Below are 18,798 nucleotides of genomic sequence, written 5' to 3' on the forward strand. Positions count from 1 at the left end.
AAGGTTACTGAGGACGTATGAAGGAGGCAGTGAAGGTGTTACTACTGTGAACCACACGTAGAGGTCACCTGGATCCTGCAGCTCAGGTCGCGTGAAGAACCTGAAGTTTAACACGTGATGACTTACCTGCACATGGTCAAAACGCTACGAATCCTGTAAATGTGAAAGGATGTCCAAACAAAGCTCTGAAAGTTCAAAACGTTTAAACATACCACCAAATTTAGACATTAAACAGGGAGTAGAGGTGTTACTTTATTCTGCTGGGAGACGCACCTTCCTCCATAAGACTAGAAAGTTGGAAATCTTTTGTGAAACACCCCCTCAACTCGGGTTTCCCGCTTGGGAAGTTGGAGCAGCCCCACAGGAAGTAGAGGTTAGAACTGGGAACCTGTACTTCCGCTGGTGTTTGAGACTCATTAAATAAGCCACAAGCGACTTCTTCAGTTCCTTTGATGAGGGATGCGACTGTTTTCCCCCTGAAAACACGACGTCCAGATGAGCAGAATCTCTTTTCTAGGATTGAATCCTTGAGTGTGCATCAAGCAAAAAAATGTAATTGTTTTTCTGGAACACGCTAACTCCTGAGTGATGTCACTTCGACATCCAAGTTCTGGAATGCGGGAAAGGGCGAAAGCAGATGACAACCGTCTGGTTGTTCAGAGGTTTCAGAAGATGAAGATGATTTTGAGGCCCGTTTCTGTTCCTGTGTGTGTGGTAGGAAGCCCTCCATCACATCATCAGCCTGGGGCTTCACACTGCGCTGGTGGCGTCTTACTTCCTGTGTCTTTGGCGTGTCAGGATGCGGCGATATCCTCTGTTTTGCGTTTGTTGCTTTACAAGCTCTTTGGTCTTTAGTTGGTCCCCTGAGCTGTATCAGTAACAGTAGTTTTCCATAAATCATTTGTCGATTAATTCAGCAGCTTGTAATGTGCAGCGCCACCTGCAGGTAGGAAGTGTTTTTACAGGTAAAGCTGCAACACACTGTCAAAATAAAAGCTCTGCTCAAAGTAGGAATCACAATTTAGATCTAAACAAGGCAAATGTTATAAAATGCCAGCGTGAGCACACACAGACACACAGATGCACGCACACACACAGAAACACACAAGCGCTCGTACACACACACACACACACACACACACACACAGACACTCCTGCACAGAGAGCAGCAGCTACTTCAGCCTGTTCAAACAAACCAGAGTCTGCAGCCCACCCATCTAACAACAATAAAACTGAGTGTGTGTGTGTGTGCGTGTGTGTGTGTCCGTGGACCACCCACTCTGCAGATTAAACACTGTTCACACGACTGTCTCCTCCCTCTTGCTCTTCATTCCCTCTCAGCCACACTCAGCCTTTGTCTTCCTCTTCTCTCAATAAATTAAATCTACTGACCATAGTGTGTGTGTGCGTGTGTGTGTCTGTCTGTGTGTGTCTGCGTGTGTGTATGTGTGTGTAAGCGTGTCTCTCTGTGTGTGTGTGTGTGTGTGTGTGTGTGTCTCTGTGTGTGCCGGGGTCAGCAGATCGTACAGCTGCACCTGGAGTCATCTTCAGGTGATGATAAATGTGTGTGAAGATAATTTCAGTTTGAGTCACATAAAAGTGGTTCATCGCTGTCAACTTAAATATGAAAACATTAAATATATTTAAATGACATCACTTCTTGAGTAGAAGTGGCCTTTTCAACCCTGTGTGCTATAATCAATAATCAATTACCAGCTTCTTGCTGCACTCGTAGTGTTGCAGCTTCCAAGATGAAGGACAGGAAACAGCCAATTGTGACGGAGCTGCAGGATGATTTAGATGACGTCCAGGATTTAATGCAAATAATGAGCATTTACTGATCAGCGCTTAGAGGCCGGAGACTAAAAATCAAAGACAAGAAAACCGGAAGTAAACGGGGGCTATGTAGCTCAAGCAAGAAATTGCTTGAATTAAAAGTGCAGAATAATTAAAATAGTGCGACTGGAGTGAAACATGGATTCTGTTTGTAGGAGAAGCAGATGTTACGCCTGCTGCGGTCAGAGGAAACGGACGCCTGGACCAGATTAACCAAATAAATCTGAGACATTTGCTCCGTTTCTTCCTGAACTGAGAACGAGTGACTGCTATCAGCTGTCCTGTAACAGGAAACAGATCAGGGCGCAGGTGTGCTACCTGCATGGTGTGGACTGTGATTTTACTCAGAACAAAAAGACCTTCAGTTTACTGTGAAAGGCAGTACCTGTTTTAAGAATAATTTTCATGAAAAACATGATCAGGTCACATGACCATGAGGTATTTTCTCTGGTTATTGATCAGTCGATTTCCTCTCTGATCGACAGGAGCGATTTTGTCTCACTTTTATTGATCGCTCGTTTGTTGAAGAGCAGCAGGTTTCCTGCTGATCGATTGATCTCGGAGTGTGTTTGGCTTCATGTTTACTCTGCACGCGTGTGCGTGAGCGTTCCCAGCTCGCCGTGTGTCTCCTCTGCTTAATGTCCGTATCTAAATTCATGTGCGGTGTGGCGGCGGTGTGGTGTCGGCGGGCCGGATCACAAGCGGATTGTGTTGGATTTGAGCTGAAGCCTCTTTAATCATCGTAACACCGTCATTAATATTCATGCAGTCAGCTGGAGCAGCCGACACTCAGCGCTCCAAACTTTCTGCACAAAATGTATTAAAAACAGCTTAAAAAATTAATGGACTTGAGTTTATATTACATGAAGAAAAAGGGGGGGAGGCGGGAGGAGGCGTGTCCCCCCTCTTCGCCTCATTGGTTAATGTAGATTGGCGCTCTGATTGGCTTTTGCTTTTTCCCTTTTTTCTGCAGATTTTCCATCTTTGACGAGACTTCAAAGCGAGCGCGAGGCATGAACGGTCATTTAGAAGGATTTAAGCACATTATCACATCTGTAATTGTACATGAATAATAAGGAGAGCCGGCGGCTCAATTAGCTCTGAGTCCACAAGGAGATCAGAGAGGGGGAGGATGGGGGAGGACGGCAGGAAATGAGAAAAGTTTCAAAGTGAACAAATTATTCAGAAATAACTGAAATTTAGCTGCTTCACACTCAGGAGCAGATAATCGTCCTCCTTACTGATCGGGCCACTCACAGATCTGCAGGAGCAAACATACAAAAGAAAAAAGTGTCAGAAAAATGTTTAAAAGGCAACTAAAAGCAGGCAAAACCAAGAAACTCTCCGGGAAAAGTTTCAGGCTCAAAGGAAGTAACCTGATGTCCTCGACCCCTGGAGAAGATTACAGTCCTCCACCCGAGAAGCTCACAGTGAGAGCTGTGCAGACAGTAGTGGTGTTGGTCAGAGGTCACGAAGGGCCTGATCAGCACCCATCAGAGGGGAAAGCTTCAGTCCTTTCTTGGTTCTGCTGTAAGTCTGATCAGTCTGCAGAGGCTCACAGAAAGAACATCCTGCCACCATCCTCCCGCACTGCTTCTTGCTTCTCCTTGTTCCCAGTACGGGGTCGTGGATGGGTCAGGTGGTCCGTGAGAGGTCTGTGGGCGAGAAAGAGAGGGCAAGGGACATGACAGAGAGAGAGGGTGAGGGACATGACAGACGGGGAGAGAGAGAAAGGGTGAGGGACATGACAGACGGAGAGAGAGGGTGAGGGACATGACAGACGGGGAGAGAGAGAAAGGGTGAGGGACATGACAGACGGAGAGAGAGGGTGAGGGACATGACAGACGGAGAGAGAGGGTGAGGGACATGACAGACGGGGAGAGAGAGAGGGTGAGGGACATGACAGGCGGGGAGAGAGAGAGGGTGAGGGACATGACAGGCGGGGAGAGAGAGAGGGTGAGGGACATGATGTTAATGTGTGTTTACAGCTCTGAGTAATTCATTAGACGGCGTTCGCACAGTCGGTTGTTCGCACAGTCGGTTGTTCGCACAGGTGGGTGTTCGCACAGTCGGTTGTTCGCACAGGTGGGTGTTCGCACAGGCGGTTGTTCGCACAGGTGGGTGTTCGCACAGGCGGTTGTTCGCACAGTCGGTTGTTCACACAGTCGGTTGTTCGCACAGTCAGTTGTTCGCACAGGTGGGTGTTCGCACAGGTGGGTGTTCGCACAGTCGGTTGTTCGCACAGGTGGGTGTTCGCACAGGTGGGTGTTCGCACAGTCGGTTGTTCGCACAGGCGGGTGTTCGCACAGGTGGGTGTTCGCACAGGTGGGTGTTCGCACAGTCGGTTGTTCGCACAGGCGGGTGTTCGCACAGTCGGTTGTTCGCACAGGTGGGTGTTCGCACAGGTGGGTGTTCGCACAGTCGGTTGTTCGCACAGGCGGTTGTTCGCACAGTCGGTTGTTCGCACAGGTGGGTGTTCGCACAGGTGGGTGTTCGCACAGTCGGTTGTTCGCACAGGCGGGTGTTCGCACAGGTGGGTGTTCGCACAGGTGGGTGTTCGCACAGTCGGTTGTTCGCACAGGTGGGTGTTCGCACAGGCGGGTGTTCGCACAGGTGGGTGTTCGCACAGGCGGGTGTTCGCACAGGCGGGTGTTCGCACAGGCGGGTCTTTGGTGTCTGTCTGCTTTAGCTGTCGCTTCCTTTTTGTCCAGCTAATCCCAGAGTGAACGTGGAGCTGCGACAGCGTCTTCCTGCACTTATCAGAACCCAGCTCATCAGCTCCAACGGGTGAGTGCAGTACCTGTCAGGCTATGGTTGAGGGTGGAGGTGATGTTGGAGGTTAGCTGCAGCTGAATGTTTAGTTTCACCAACAGCCGATTATCTACCTCCATCTCCTCCAATCCCAGCATCCTCCTCTGTCACTCCAGCCCTCTGGATGTCCTCCTCCAACATCCACGTTCCTCGTGAACCTCTGAGCTCTTCCTCTGCTTCTCCTGTCTGCAGCTCCACCTTCATCCTCCACATTAATCCTCCACCATCTCGGTCTCTCTGTCTTTGAGCTGTCCCTGTGATGACTCATTGATCATGTCCGTATCGCGCACGCTGCTGCTGTTTAGAGGTCAGCGAAAGTCACCTCATGTTGTTTCTGATGTTCACAGATCAGAGATCAGCCTGAGCCCCAACCTGAACTACGACCACCACACCTGGCCTCGAGGTAACATCCACCCCCATCATAGGTACAGTTTTACCTCAGATACGTTGTTTAGTGTTTGTTTTACACTTTTCATGCATTTTGAACTGGAGTGTGATGAATGTGGGCTTCACAGTGTGTTATTGATGGGAGAGTTAGAGCCAACATGAAGTCCCGTCATGCTCTGGGTTAATTCGTATTTGAAGACGTGAGACAGACGCTGCTGAATGTCGGACCAACAAACTGATCATGATCACTGGGCTCTTTGATTCCTGAACTCTTTGATCAGGAAATGTAAAATATTCACCTGCAAGTGACCTCTTACCTGTCTGTCAGTTCCACAGCACCTGCAGGAGCCGTCGACCTCCTGCTCCCCTCCACCTCCATCCTACAGAAGGTCCGCCTCTCCTTTGTCACCTCCGCCCTGCAGGAAGTCTGTGTCCCCGCTATCCTCCAGTCGCCTGGGAGGTGCAGAAGAGATGGAAGTGGACCTTTCGACCAGCAGAGGTCTTTCTCCTTGGGCAAAGAGCTGTGGAGATACTGCAGATGAAGGTGGCGCACCCGGAGATCCTGCTAGCCCCTCCCTCAGCAGACACCTGGTGACCGCTGTGGACAGGTGAGTGGGAGCAGTGCCGACGATGAGATGTTAGAGCGGGCCCTGCTCTGAAGAGAGTCTGGTGGAAAAGTTTCAGGTTTTTAGCGCTGGAGTTGTGAGAAGTTGTTCAGATGTATTCGAGCTATAGATTATTACACGTGTCAGTAATAACGTGGCCGATATTGGAGCCTCCATGCTGCCGTATTCTCGGTGCTTTTTGAACGGATTAATGTGATATGTTTAGAGCCCCCACACAGTGAGCTTTATTAAAAAGTTTATTGCTTTTCATTAAACTTCCTCTGCTTTCTTTAGATTCTGTCATTTTTCCTGCTTCTTTTGTCTTTTGATGCATTTTGAAATAAATTTGTGGAGCACTTTGAGTTGCATCACTGTTTGAAATGTGAGCTATTAAATTTAGATTTGATTTGATTAGTGGGAGCGAGACCAAAATAGAAAGATAGTAAAAGCAGCGGCTTGATTAGAAGCAGCTGATGTTATAAAGTCAGAAACAGTCAATTACAGAAGACACAGTGAGCCACACTCAGCGTCTTATTTACCCGCTTTATTACGAAGCCACGACGCAGCCTGACCTTTAAGGTAATATGAGAGAATTAGAGGCGAACATCAGCCGCTGCTTATTAAACCTGCTGCTGCTGCAGCGTGCAGCCTCACATCTGATAAAGTGAGGCCGCGACCTCCCGTTAAAACACCTGACCTCACTACACACAGGTGAAACACTAATGAAACGCTGAGCCCTGACCAACGAGAGCCTCGCAGAGTGGCGAGCAGCTGCTGAGGAACTTCCGACCATGAGATCGGTAAAAAACAGCCGCTCGGTTTAACGCGCTCCTCGGTGTCGGACAACCAAAAGTTTTGAGATAAACCAAAAGATCTCCAGGTGATGAGCCGATGGTGCACAGATGTACCTGCTCACATGCAGCCCACCAATCCATCGAGAGCAACGTCGAGTCAGCACTAAGCGCGCTTAAAGTGAGATGGCCTTCTAGACTGTGTGGTCTCTGTGGATGAATGTGACGGCTCAGGTGGAGCTCAGCATCCATCCGCAGGAGATCTGCTTTATTACAAACCTGAAGGAGGAGGACAGACGCATTATTTACCTGCCCGCTGTTACTGCACTCACCGTCACTGCGATGGACGTCCAGAGGAAGTGGGAACAGGAAACGAAGCAGATGTCTCCGCAGAGCGTCTCATCTTCTCTCTAATCGACACAGAGACGACCTGCTCATACGCTCCTGCCGCTGGCCTGGCCGCAGTGACGAAATCCACTCAATCTCACTGAACCAAAACTGCAGCGAGGTGCCGCCGCCGTCAGTTTTGGATGTACACCGCTGCGGGCGCAGCGAGGACATGCTGCCAATAAATGTGTAACACTTCTCTGTTTTTAGTTAACGTTCTCACAGTGTGGAAAATACTAGCTTACCTTCAGTGCAGCACATTTAAAACATGTTAACGAGTGCCGTTACAGATATTTTAATATGGTGTGAAACAGCAGGTACCTGAGAGTGATGTCTCAGAGCGCTGTGTGCGCCGCTGAGGCTTTCAGTCGTCCAACGCCACACGCTGAAGGGGACACCGTTAACACACAGTCAGGCACACAGAAACGTACGCTGAGATTAACAGCAGTACAGGAAGCTAAACTGTGTGTGTTTTGTGTGTAGATGAGTTTGGTAAACTCGTGTCTTTAAAGAGAAACAAACATCTCCGGGACCTACAGCTCTTTAATCTGTGATTGGTTGTCATTGATGACATCATCTCTGTGCTGCAGCTCTGCATCAGCCCGGCCTCCGAGCACCGACCGAGACAAAAACATCTCGCTGTTACTGAAGGAGCTCGACGCCCTAAGACAGGTCAACAACAAGGTACATACACACACAGGTGTTCCCAACCCCTTACATTATTACTGACTGGGTCTAAACCTCACTCACTGGAGGTTTTTTGCTAAAGTGCATGATGGGAGTTGTAGTCACCTCATATGTTTGGTATCCAGCAGCAGCAGAAGGTGTTTGTGTGTTTGTGTTTCAGCTGCAGCAGCAGCTGGTTCAGAAGGAGAAGGAGCTGCATAGGAGGGAGGTGGAGGAGGAGCTTAGGGAGAAACGGAGGGAGGCCCGAGACTGGGAGAGACCTGCAGGTGAGGAGGGAGAGTGTCACAGTTTACTCTCCTCTTAATCAGATCGGATCCAAACTCGACTTCTTAAATATTTGAATATTTTCCATGCACACTCTCTCACACACACGACTGCATGCGCTAATTAAAACAACAGCAGTGGTAATGAGATGTCAGTTAACGTGGCAGCTGTTAGTTTAACAGAACAGTGTGTGTTTGTGTGTGTTTAACCAGCAATCACACTCACGTGTGATGTTGATTTAACTGAGCTGAGTGTGTCATCTGGTAGGATCATCACAGTAACACAGTGCTCCCTCCACCAGATCACAATAGAAACTTTTTGTTTGGTCATTTTTTCATCAGCGCCCTCTCTGACCGTTAAGTGAAATCGTCACACACAGTCCGGCCGCCGGTCTGTTGTATGTTCTGTATGTCATGTATGTTTTCAGCAGCTGAAAGACCTGCGTGTGTGCTTCACACCTGAGTAACAGCTAACAGAGCAAAGCTCACCTGGAGGTTATGAAGCTCCCAGGGTCAGGCGCATGCAGTGTGGCAGATCTACAGCCGCTCTGGTGATGGTGTAGTCCCATCATTCCCAGTAAAGAGATGGAGTATAAAAATACAGAGAGAGAAGGATCAGGTGGGACCTGACCTGTCCAGAGTAAAAAGTTTCCCACCCAGAGAACTGGTGCACTTTAATAACCAGCAGAGTCTCCACTTTAATTTTCTGTGCACCGAGTCTCAGAAGTACTGTGGTCATCTCTGTGTTATTACCCCTGAACACACACATGGCGTGGTAATCATGAGCTCTGCTCTCATTGGTCCATCAATCTGGAGAGACACTGAAAAAAGATTCTGCTTTTACTGAAATTTATCCTCAAACTATCCTCCTCCTGTCTCCTCAGCGGTGTTGGAGGAGGTGCTGGCAGCTCAGAAGGACAGAGATCAGGCTGTGATGTCACGACTCCTGCTGGCCAATGAGGAGAGAGACGAGGCTTTGCTTCGTTTGCATCGACTACAGCAGGCGGCTGAGTAAGTTTCATCATTTCCTGTCAGTTGATTGAAGTTCGTTATCACCTGAGAAGAATTTAAAGCAGCTTTAAAGTTAAAGGGACAACAGTAGAACCCCGTGGACTAACAGTAGAACTCTAACTCTAATCTAATTCTGAGGTTCAACAGTTGAACACTGAGGCCCGACAATAAAACCTTAAAGGACTGACAGTAGAACTCTTAGGGCCAACAGTAGACCAATAGTAGAACCCTGTAGAACTACAGTACAACTCTTGAGAACTAAGAGCAGAACCCTGTTGACGGCCTGACACCCTGGCTGAAGCCACATGTGTGGATAAGAGGCCTCCACCTCGGGTGGTGCTGAAGCGGATATGTCGGGATGTTTGGGGCGCTGGAGGCAGACAGAGTTCTGGCTGTTCTGATCACAGCGATCAATAACGCGGGGGTTCTGTAATGATTAATAAGAGGAACCGTGGATGTTGCGAGGTTTGTGTCGGCTCTGTTTGTTGCATAAACAGAGCGGCTGTCGTCTCCTCTGAGGAGAATCTGTTTGTTCTTTTATTTACATGTGAAACATGTTTGCTGTGCTGACGGAGGAGCAACCTGCTGCTCCTCCTCCTCATTATGCACCTCCTCAGTCCTGTTAAGGGCTGTGAAATGAGCTCTCGTCGTCTTGGAGGAGCAGCCAAATAGAGCAGAAAATCTAATTAGAGATAATATCCCCCCTCATCCTGCTCCCCCGTCCTCCCTCGCCCCCCACCTCCTCCCCCCCAGGATGAGAGGGTAATTGATATTGGAGGCCACAATCCTTTTTATGAGGGACAGAATATGGAGGAGCATGTTCCATCTGTCAGGACTCAGGGTGTGTGTGTGTGTGTGTGTGTGTGTGCATGAATAATGTGATTATGGTGCAGTCAAACAGAAATGGGCTTCGGCTGAGGCCTCGGACGGCGCTCAGCGACCTGACCGCCGCCTGATCAATTTGACGTGAAACAGGCACGGTCCCTGAACCTGTGGATGAAGATGGACGCCGGGTCCTGACCCTCAGGTCCGAAGCAGGCCTCTCTCAGACGTCCGGGACGTTTCTCAGAAATATTCTGTGAAGTGATAAATTCTCTTTCTCATCTGATCCTACTAATGGCGGCGGCGGCGGGGTGTTTCTGTCGAGGCGAGCTGTGTGGGAGTGTTAATGACGGGGAGCGAGCCGAGCCGGGCTGAGCCGGGCTCGATGGGCTGTAAGCAGGGTGTTAGAGGAGCTTTATTGGAGGCGGCCGGTCTTTCATTACCTGCTGCTCCCCGCGGAACGAGCGGCTCGGCCACCTTATTACAGTTTATTACAGAAAACAGCAGCCGGCTAAATGAAAGAGCTTCCCAGGAGGAGAGCGCGGATCAGCTAGTTACCAGCTGCACGTCCACCGTCAGGCTGAGAGCGAGCACGAAGCTCCGCCCAACCCACGCCCTCGCAGCCTCACAACGAAGACAGCAGATTTCAGGTGGGCTTTGGGGAGCGAGGACCAAATTACTGCCCAGCTGCAGGAGCTCGGGTCATCTCACAGGCTGCGGCGGCTTTAATTTGGTCAGCGGCGGGAAAACACGGGGGCCGCCAGCCTTACAGGGCCCGATTACAGGCCGCTTCAGCCCCCTCAGCTGCTCCTCACACGCTGTTTTATTTAAGACTCACTGCACAGAAATGAACTCGGGACTACCTGAACACCGAAATCACATTTCATAAAGAGAGGCAGAGAAAAGGAAATATTGTGTTTCAGAGATGGAGGCAGAGCGCCCTGAAACCTTTCCGTGTTCAGAGAGCCAGAAACATCCAGCTTCAGGAGGCTTACATCCAGGGTCCGCTGAACTCTGACCCCGAGAACCCTGCAGGAGCATTGAGCTCTGCCGGTTCTCACCAGTCCGGCTGTCACAATAAGACTTTGGATCTTGTGGCTTCTCCACCAACGCTGCCCTGTCCTGCAGGGTCAGATTTCCAGTTTAGAGACCAAAAGCTAAAAACTAAACAGATGTAGAAGGCGATCATTAACTCATTAACCAAATAAGTAACCACGTGTTACATTAAAACTACTCGTTAAGGTTTAGGGTGGTGGCTTGGATGAACACACGCCCTCGAACCCTGATGAAGTTAGTCAGCTGAGCGACTCAGGTGGTCTTCTGAGGATGAACAAGTGTGTTCAGGATCATCTGCAGCTGTTTCCACATGTTCCGTGTTCTGGGACAGCGTTGTTGTCCTGCCGTCTCCTCCACTTTAGTCCAACCAGCCTTCCTGTGGTTCTGTCTCTCCACCCGTTACCTGAGAGGATGGGCACTCTTTGCTCCTCCTGCTCCACCCGTTAGTTTCACGGTTGCTGTATGATGGCGAGTTTAGAGACATATGAACTTTTCTCATCATGATAGAAATCAGCGAGCTCTGACTCGACTCTAATGGCAGCCAGAGAGACCAAAACACTGATGCTCAGTTTTTTTCTCTCAAACTAAAATTAAATCTGCTAAAAATGTTGGGCTGACCTGTTCATAGGAGCTCAGGGCTTCACCTGCCGCTGAGACTTAGCACCGCTTAGTCTAACATGTGTCCATCTGTGTGTTGTCAGGTCAGAGTGCTTCCACCTGGACGATGGCGATCAGGTAAACGCTGGCGGCGTGTTGATGACCGCAGGTTCTCGTGGTTGTCTGAGGTTCTGATCGGTTTCCTTCCGTGTGCGTTTTAGGATGTGGATGAGCTCCTGCGGCACATCTGTGACGCCGACTCCGTCCAGGAAATCGAGCAGTTCGGCTCAGTTCTGGTCCAGCGTCTTTGGTTGGCACGGCAACGGCGAAGTGACATCACAGCTCAGGAGATGAAGGCCGTGATGGAGGAGAGGGACAGCTCTACCGCCAAGGTGAGTCTGTTTACCTGTGTGCTCCGAGAGAGTGGGCGAACACCTGTGTTTGTCATCCGTTCACAAAAGAGGCGCACCGATCAGACTTATTGATCAGAGGTGAAGGTCTGGCAGCTCGCAGACGATTTCTCAGCATCGACTCCTCCGCTGTGAGTGGACACAAGCAGACGTAAAGTAAGACTCTGTTAGCGCAGGTGTGTTCTTACAGGTGTGTCACAGACCAGAGTGGAGTTACTTCCCTCTGCTCAATCCGAGCTGAATGTTTTATACGATTCGAGCTGCTGAAATAAACCACGTGACCACAACAGAGTCAGCCAACGCAGGATTTTAATGACTCGGGCCAGACTGGACCCAGTTCTGGTTTGGCAGGTCATCCAGACTGACGTGATGATCCTGAGTGCACCGTGAGGGTCTTCACGAGAAATTCCCGCTTATTAATAAGAACAGACTCTTAAGAGCAGTCATGTGACCCTGCAGGGTCTCCTCCCTGTGCCATAAATCTGGGTGGTCATGTGACAAACGCGAGCTGCAGGTTTCTCTACGTCATCGTGTTCTGACAGCAGCGTTGCTAAGCGGCGTGTTTAACCCGGTTGCCCGGGTTACGGTGCTCAGACCTCAAATATTTGAGTTTGAATGTGAACGAGAATATTTAGAATGCGGTGAAAACAGAGACACAAATATTGACAGCAGACTGAGACGAGCCGACACGCTGTTTGCTGAACACCTGCTGTTTACTCACCTGTGTGTGTGTTAGGGCTGCCACAAACGATTATTTTGATAGTCGACTAGTCACCGATTATTTTTGCGATTAGTCGACTAATCAGATCATCATCCATTAGACGTAAAACTACAGCTTATTGCACCAGCAGCATCTGCTCTCATATAACTATCATTAGCTTACAGCTTTAAGTGTTTAAGGTCTGTGCTAACTAAAAATAAAGACAAGATGATAGTTTATTAAATTTTAATGAAATTTGCAGATTGTTTCGGTGAAGTTTAATAAACTCCTTGCTATCTAAAATATAACAGGACACTGGAGTATATTCTGGAGCATCTCACACTTCTGATAATCAGCTGTCTGCTTGACGTTTATTCAGCTGTGTAAAAACTATAACTTTAATCTCAGACAAACTGATTTACTCAGGAACAAATAAAATACTAAAAAAAAAAGCCAAACAATAACATTTTAAGTTATCTAAGTGACTCATATATATTTAACCTGAGTAGCGAAAGACGGCGGTGGGTTTGAAAACGATTTGCGGGGAGTCCGGTGTTCTCACGGCGCTAGTGAGCCTAGCCCCCGGCTCGCTAACGAGCTAGTGGGTAACAGATGTCTCCGAAAACGTCGGAGCGCTTTTGAAAATATGTGGTGTCCTGATAAACTGAGCAGATATTTGAGGTTTACACAGCTACATTCTCGCCTGAAAATATGTTAAACGTTTATTTTGTGACCCAGAAAGAATAATAAGAGTAACATTAAAACTAACCAGCTGCCGCCATTGTTGGAAACTGCGCTGGGCCGCGCTATGAATTCTGGGACACAGCTGCTCCTTCTTCTTCTTCTTCGGGGTTTAGCGGTAGCTGACATCCTTGTACATGCAATGCTGCCATCTTTCAGTCCGTTATTACACTCTTAAATCCTGCCACTTATTCCTGCGTCTTTTGTGATCTTACAAAGCTTCAAACGACGCGTCGACTATTAAATCAGTCGTCGACGATTTTGATAGTCGACGTAATCGTGACTAGTCGACAAATCGTGGCAGCCCTAGTGTGTGTGTGTGTGTGTGTGTGTGTGTGTGTGTGTGTGTGTGTGTGGCTTACAGACCACCTCTGATGGACACACTGATATTAAAATGAGCCACACAGGTAGACTGCAGGTGTGTTCCCTCCCCACACTACACACTCCTGCTCACACCTGGGTGACATCTCCTCTTCTCCTGGTGTGGAGGTTAACATCAGGCAACAGCTGGACAGAGTCATACTCCCTGTCCCTTTGTGTATTTATATCCTTGTGGTCCCCTAAGGCAGCGGTCCCTAACCCCCGGGCCTCGGACCGGTACCGGTCCGTCAGTCGTTTGGTACCGGGCCGCGAGAGTTGAGGCTCAGGTGTGAAATGTATATTTTTCAGGGTTTTTATCGGTTTTCAGCGTTATTTTGTTATCGTTTTTATCGTTAACTCGGTTTTCCTGGGTCTTTTCACGTGTGTTATGAATAAATCTTCTTTTTTTCGGTACCGGTACTAGTTTTATTTTGTTGTATTTATCCGCGACACCTTAAAGGCCGGTCCGTGAAAATATTGTTGGGCATAAACCGGTCCGTGGCGCAAAAAAGGTTGGAGACTGCTGCCCCCAAGGTATGGTAATCTTCCAGTTTTTGGTCCCCACAAAGATGTTAATACCCGTACACACACACACACACTGCCTTACACACACATTCATCAACTAGTGATCATTTTTTGTCACGTTTCCTGATTGGCTGCTTCAGCCATCATTGTGTACAGTCTTCTGAAGTCATGGTGGCCAAATGGCGGGAACATTGTTTTACAGGCCATCTCTGCTGTTATTGACATTGACCAAGCAGTCCCAATGGGGGCGGGGTCTTTAAACGATCGTTCTCGTGATGTCAGAGCAAGCACAGAAACTCAGAGCATCTCTGTAAATGTTTGTATTTTCTCACTGTGACCTTTGAACCTGGCTTTGACGGTGAGCCACCTGTGCGTAGATGATGTTGTATCACATTCAGAGGCTTCCCTTCAGATTTGCCAGTTTGAGTCAGACTTGGTAAATAATCAATCAGAACAACTGATTGGGGGCTGATTACGGGCATCAGAGTTTGGACTTTTACTTTGAAAAGGTGTTCCTGCGGTCTCTGGCTGTGATTATTATCGGCGCTCAGTTCACAGAGTTTATTACAGGACCCACAGAGAATTATTACCCACAATGCACCCAGACTCATAAACCGGTCTCTGTGGGGGGGGAGAGAACGGGGCAATCCAAGGGGGGCTCGGAAAGCAGGATCGGCGCTGCCAGCATGCCGCGTGCGGGTGGCGGGCTCAGAAGCTCCACCCCCTCCTGATTTGCTCGCAGATCTGAAAAACCTTTATCTGTTCATCTGACAGACTGTGGTCACCATGGGAACAGGCCTGCAGCAGCACAGCTGAGCTCTAGTAACCATGGCAACTGCCGTCAGGAAAGCAGAGGAGTGATGAGACCTGATGAAGATGGAAGGAAGTGGCAAATTTTGGAGTAGAAGAAGGAAAGTGTCCGTACTAACAGGATCCAGAACTCTGCACCTGTTCAGGTGTGCAGCACTCAGCAACAATAGGAGCACAGCTTCACCTGACGGGGCAGTAACTTTTACAGTCTCCAGGTGTCACTTGTGTCACTGGCTCTGCTCATACTTGCTGTCAACACGACGGCATACTGAGTCACCTGACGTCTGATTGCTGATGTCAGCGCGGTGATGACACGTTAAATGCTCTTCTTTGAATCTTTTACACATGTGAACAGGCTGGGTCAGAGCACCTAGTGGACATTAGTGGAACTGCAGGTCCTGACGTCTCCCTGCACATCTCCATGTTTTCCTCTCCTGGCTGCTCTGCGCTCACAGTGTTTATGATCTCCTTCAAACCTTCACCTCTGCTGGCTCCGCCCCATGCGGCCTCGCATCTTAAGCCTCTCACACCTCCACTCTGCCTCCATTAACCCCCCCCCCCCCAAACTTGCCACCGTATCAGCATCACTTCAGCATCACCTGGGCTACTGCCGCTAACCCCCAACAATATCAGTGCTCCGCCATCTTTTAACACCCCGCCCCTCTGCGTTAACACCACCCCTCCACAGTAACACCATAATCCCGCCCTCATTCTGCTGCTGCGTCGCGGTGAAATATGTTTCAAATGCCGCTGTAATCCTTGCAGGAGAAGAAGAAGAGAGTGCACTCCACGCTGGAGGATCACCCCAACCCCCCCCCCCCCCCTTTCCCGCCACCGCTCCCTCTACTCATCTCTCAGGGATTATCTCCCCCTGCAGCCAAGGCTTCTGGGAAATATTAGAAAAGAGGGAGGGGAAGAGAGGAGAGAGTTGTCCCTGAGCGCGCTCAGTCAGTGTGTGCTCCTCTCCCTCTCAGAGGGAAGCTGCAGCTTCTTATTGAGCTAATATCAGGTAATTACAACATTATTAGAACATTATTACAGCATTATTAAAGCTCAGCCGGCGCTGCCATACACTGAGGCGGTGTGATTTCCACAGGCAGACCTTCGTTCCTCACTTACTGACAGAAACAGCTGGAGACAGCTGTGCCCGACGGATTACACCCAAATGCAACAAAATCTGAGTTTAACTGGCTGATTTTACTTCAATGTAATAGAAACAATGATGATGGTCATCCTGATGGTCATTGTGATGGTGATGATTGTGATGATAATGATGGTGATGATGATGTTGATGATGGTGGCTGTGATGGTGACGATTGTGATTGTCATGGTGGTTGTGATGGTGATGTGATGGTAGAGCTGGGCGATATGAGATTTTTTCATATCACGATATGTTTTTTTCATTTCAGGCGATAACGATATCTATCACGATATAAGCCAAATAACTATATTTGTAAGATTTAAATGTGCCGTTGCTCACAAGTAAAATGTGAAATAATCAGCAGCTTGTTTTTATTTAAATATTTATTTCCCATAATAAGTTCAACAGGGTAGATGTACTTAAGGAACATGAGACTTTTTCAGATAAATAAAGGCAAATATTGCAAACTACACAAAAGGCAGCCGCTAAAGCGTTTAAGTTTCAAAATAGAACAAACGAAACAGACTAAATTGTCAATTCCACTTAGAAACAAAATATTAATTCTAAAAATAAATCTTAGTTTGTTTTACAGAAGAACAGACAAAACTGACTAACTTTTGTCAATATCAAATAAACTGAGAACTAAAAGGAAATTCTCAATCTCTCCTTGTTGTATAGCTGAGCTTTTCAAACAGTTTTAACAGTTACTTTAGTCTGACAAAAGCCGAATGACGAATTAGCGCTTCCAGTCAGAGACTGAGGCTACGTCCACACGTACACGGGTATTTTTGAAAACGGAGATTTTCCGTTTTCGTTTTAAAAAATAATCCCGTCCACACATAAAGGCAGAAATGAAGGAAAACGCTGCTATGAACATGCCAAAGCAGCAGGTGGCGCTAGATTCCTAACCGTGCAGAAATACTGGCCAATCAGAAGTCTAGAAGCCTCGGTGGGAAAAAGTAAACAAAGCTGGGGCATAGAAGCAGAACTGAGTCGTATGTGTGGACGGACAGTAACTGTGTGTATATGTAAGCATTTAAACACTGCAGAGAGTAGAATTAACAGTATTGTAGAAATTCATTTCACCGAAACAATAACGTGGCGCACAGTGTGACGCATGCACCAGTTTATTGTATTTCCAGACTTGCTTTCGGCACAATTTACAGTGCACGCTACTCTGTTTTTTGTCAGACTTGAAATAGCCGAAATACCTTCACACTACGGAACTTATATGGCTCTTCCGTTCGACAATCTCTCCGGCATTGGAACCATCATCTGTTTTCTCTTCGGTCACGCTCGGTTGATTTTTTTTTAGTCGGCACACTCATTTCCTCCATTACGCACTGGCTGCTTCCCAAACAAACACACGTGTGGCTTGGCACTTGTGCTGTACGTAACAAGTCACGCGACGTGACGCTGCGGCTGTGATTGGTTCGGCTCTGCGCTACTTAATTTGGATTGGCTGACCTTTTTTTTTTTTTTTTTTTTTAAGAGGACAAGAGCGGCGAGGTCTATCGCGATAGCTTAATTTCTCTATCGAGTAAAAGTTATATCGCGATACATATCGTTATCATTCTATCGCCCAGCTCTATGTGATGGTGATGATTGTGATTGTTATGGTGATTGTGATGATAATGATGGTGATGGCGGTGATGATGGCGGTGATGGTGATGTGATTGTGATGATAATGATGGTGACTAGGGCTGCTCGATTATGGCAAAAATGATAATCACGATTATTTTCACTGAAATTGAGATCTCGATTATATGACGATATTTATTTAACCCTTTAAGACCTACCATAGAACCAAGTCCGCCAGAGCTTATATTATTTTTTTTACATGTTGTAGTGCCATTTGTGGGAGCATTTCAAGTTGCTATACAACTGTTATAGCCCATATTTTAATAATATGTATGCATTAAGTCCATAGTAACTACATTAATTGCAAAAAAGTGCAATAAACTACAAAAAAATTGAAAATCGTTTTTGTTTTTTTTACATATATTTCTTCTTGGAGAAATTTAAGAGGTTTATCCCTCAAAACTTTAAATACAAAAAAGTTGCAAAAAATAGTTTACAACAACAGGAAATTTATTTTGAGTGTCTTCATAGTTTTATTTTGGAGATACAGCAATTTTTATATACTGCAGGAAAAACGAAAAAACAATCCTATGATGCAAATTTGCAAAGAAAACAGCAGGTGCATCAAAATAAACTATTTCCAGCAGTGCAAACATCCCAGAAACTATTCAGAAAAGTCAAACATGACCAGTATCGGCTTTTAAGGCCTACAAGTAAAAAACTACATTTTCCGCGAAAATGACGTCACTTCTGGTTTCGGCCAGGAAATGGCGGACATGTGATAGTTCGAGCTGACGTCTGTTTCACTGTGGGAAGTGTTACGAACAGCTGATTGGATCGGCAAAGCTGTTTCTGTTTTTGTTCCTGCAAGCGCTTTTTATGCAATTTTTGCAAAGCTATATGTGGAAGGAAACCGTGACCGAGGACAAGCTGATGGCATCAGATGTAAGTACAACTCCTCCGGTTTCATATGCAAAACAAATTATTGCACTAGCTTACATGGTTCAGGTTCTACATGGATTTAAAAAGGTTACACAAAACGGAGCGTGCTGGTCTGACCGGCTTTAAAGGGTTAACAATGACTTTAAAAAATAATATAAAATAGTGTGCAACACCACTGAAGTTTTTTTTTTACCTCTCTTTTCAACCAACGGCAGTCACTCTCCTCTCCAAATAACTTCTGCTTAGCTTTCCGAGCTTCCCTCGGGTCCTCTCAGCAGTCTCCAACCTTTTTTGCGCCACGGACCGGTTTATGCCCGACAATATTTTCACGGACC

At 47.4% G+C, this 18,798-nt stretch overlaps 1 protein-coding gene across 2 annotated transcripts in view; it reads left to right on the forward strand.

Annotated features, from left to right (window-relative positions):
- Positions 1–18,798, forward strand: part of mipol1 (mirror-image polydactyly 1) — a 49,986-nt gene that overhangs the window by 11,764 nt on the left and 19,424 nt on the right. For both annotated transcript variants that reach the window (XM_086275768.1, XM_086275767.1), the window contains exons 3-10: positions 4,548–4,623; positions 4,995–5,050; positions 5,363–5,642; positions 7,408–7,501; positions 7,665–7,770; positions 8,652–8,778; positions 11,358–11,391; positions 11,475–11,645. In XM_086275768.1, the coding sequence (XP_086131894.1) occupies positions 4,548–4,623; positions 4,995–5,050; positions 5,363–5,642; positions 7,408–7,501; positions 7,665–7,770; positions 8,652–8,778; positions 11,358–11,391; positions 11,475–11,645 (944 nt within the window). The remainder of the gene's footprint in view (positions 1–4,547; positions 4,624–4,994; positions 5,051–5,362; positions 5,643–7,407; positions 7,502–7,664; positions 7,771–8,651; positions 8,779–11,357; positions 11,392–11,474; positions 11,646–18,798) is intronic.

Source organism: Aulonocara sp. 'chitande type north' Nkhata Bay, linkage group LG19, assembly GCF_057382095.1.
Source record: "Aulonocara sp. 'chitande type north' Nkhata Bay isolate Kocher_YH1m ecotype deep benthic linkage group LG19, A_spYH_male_GT1.1, whole genome shotgun sequence".
In the NCBI taxonomy this organism is placed as follows: domain Eukaryota; kingdom Metazoa; phylum Chordata; class Actinopteri; order Cichliformes; family Cichlidae; genus Aulonocara; species Aulonocara sp. 'chitande type north' Nkhata Bay.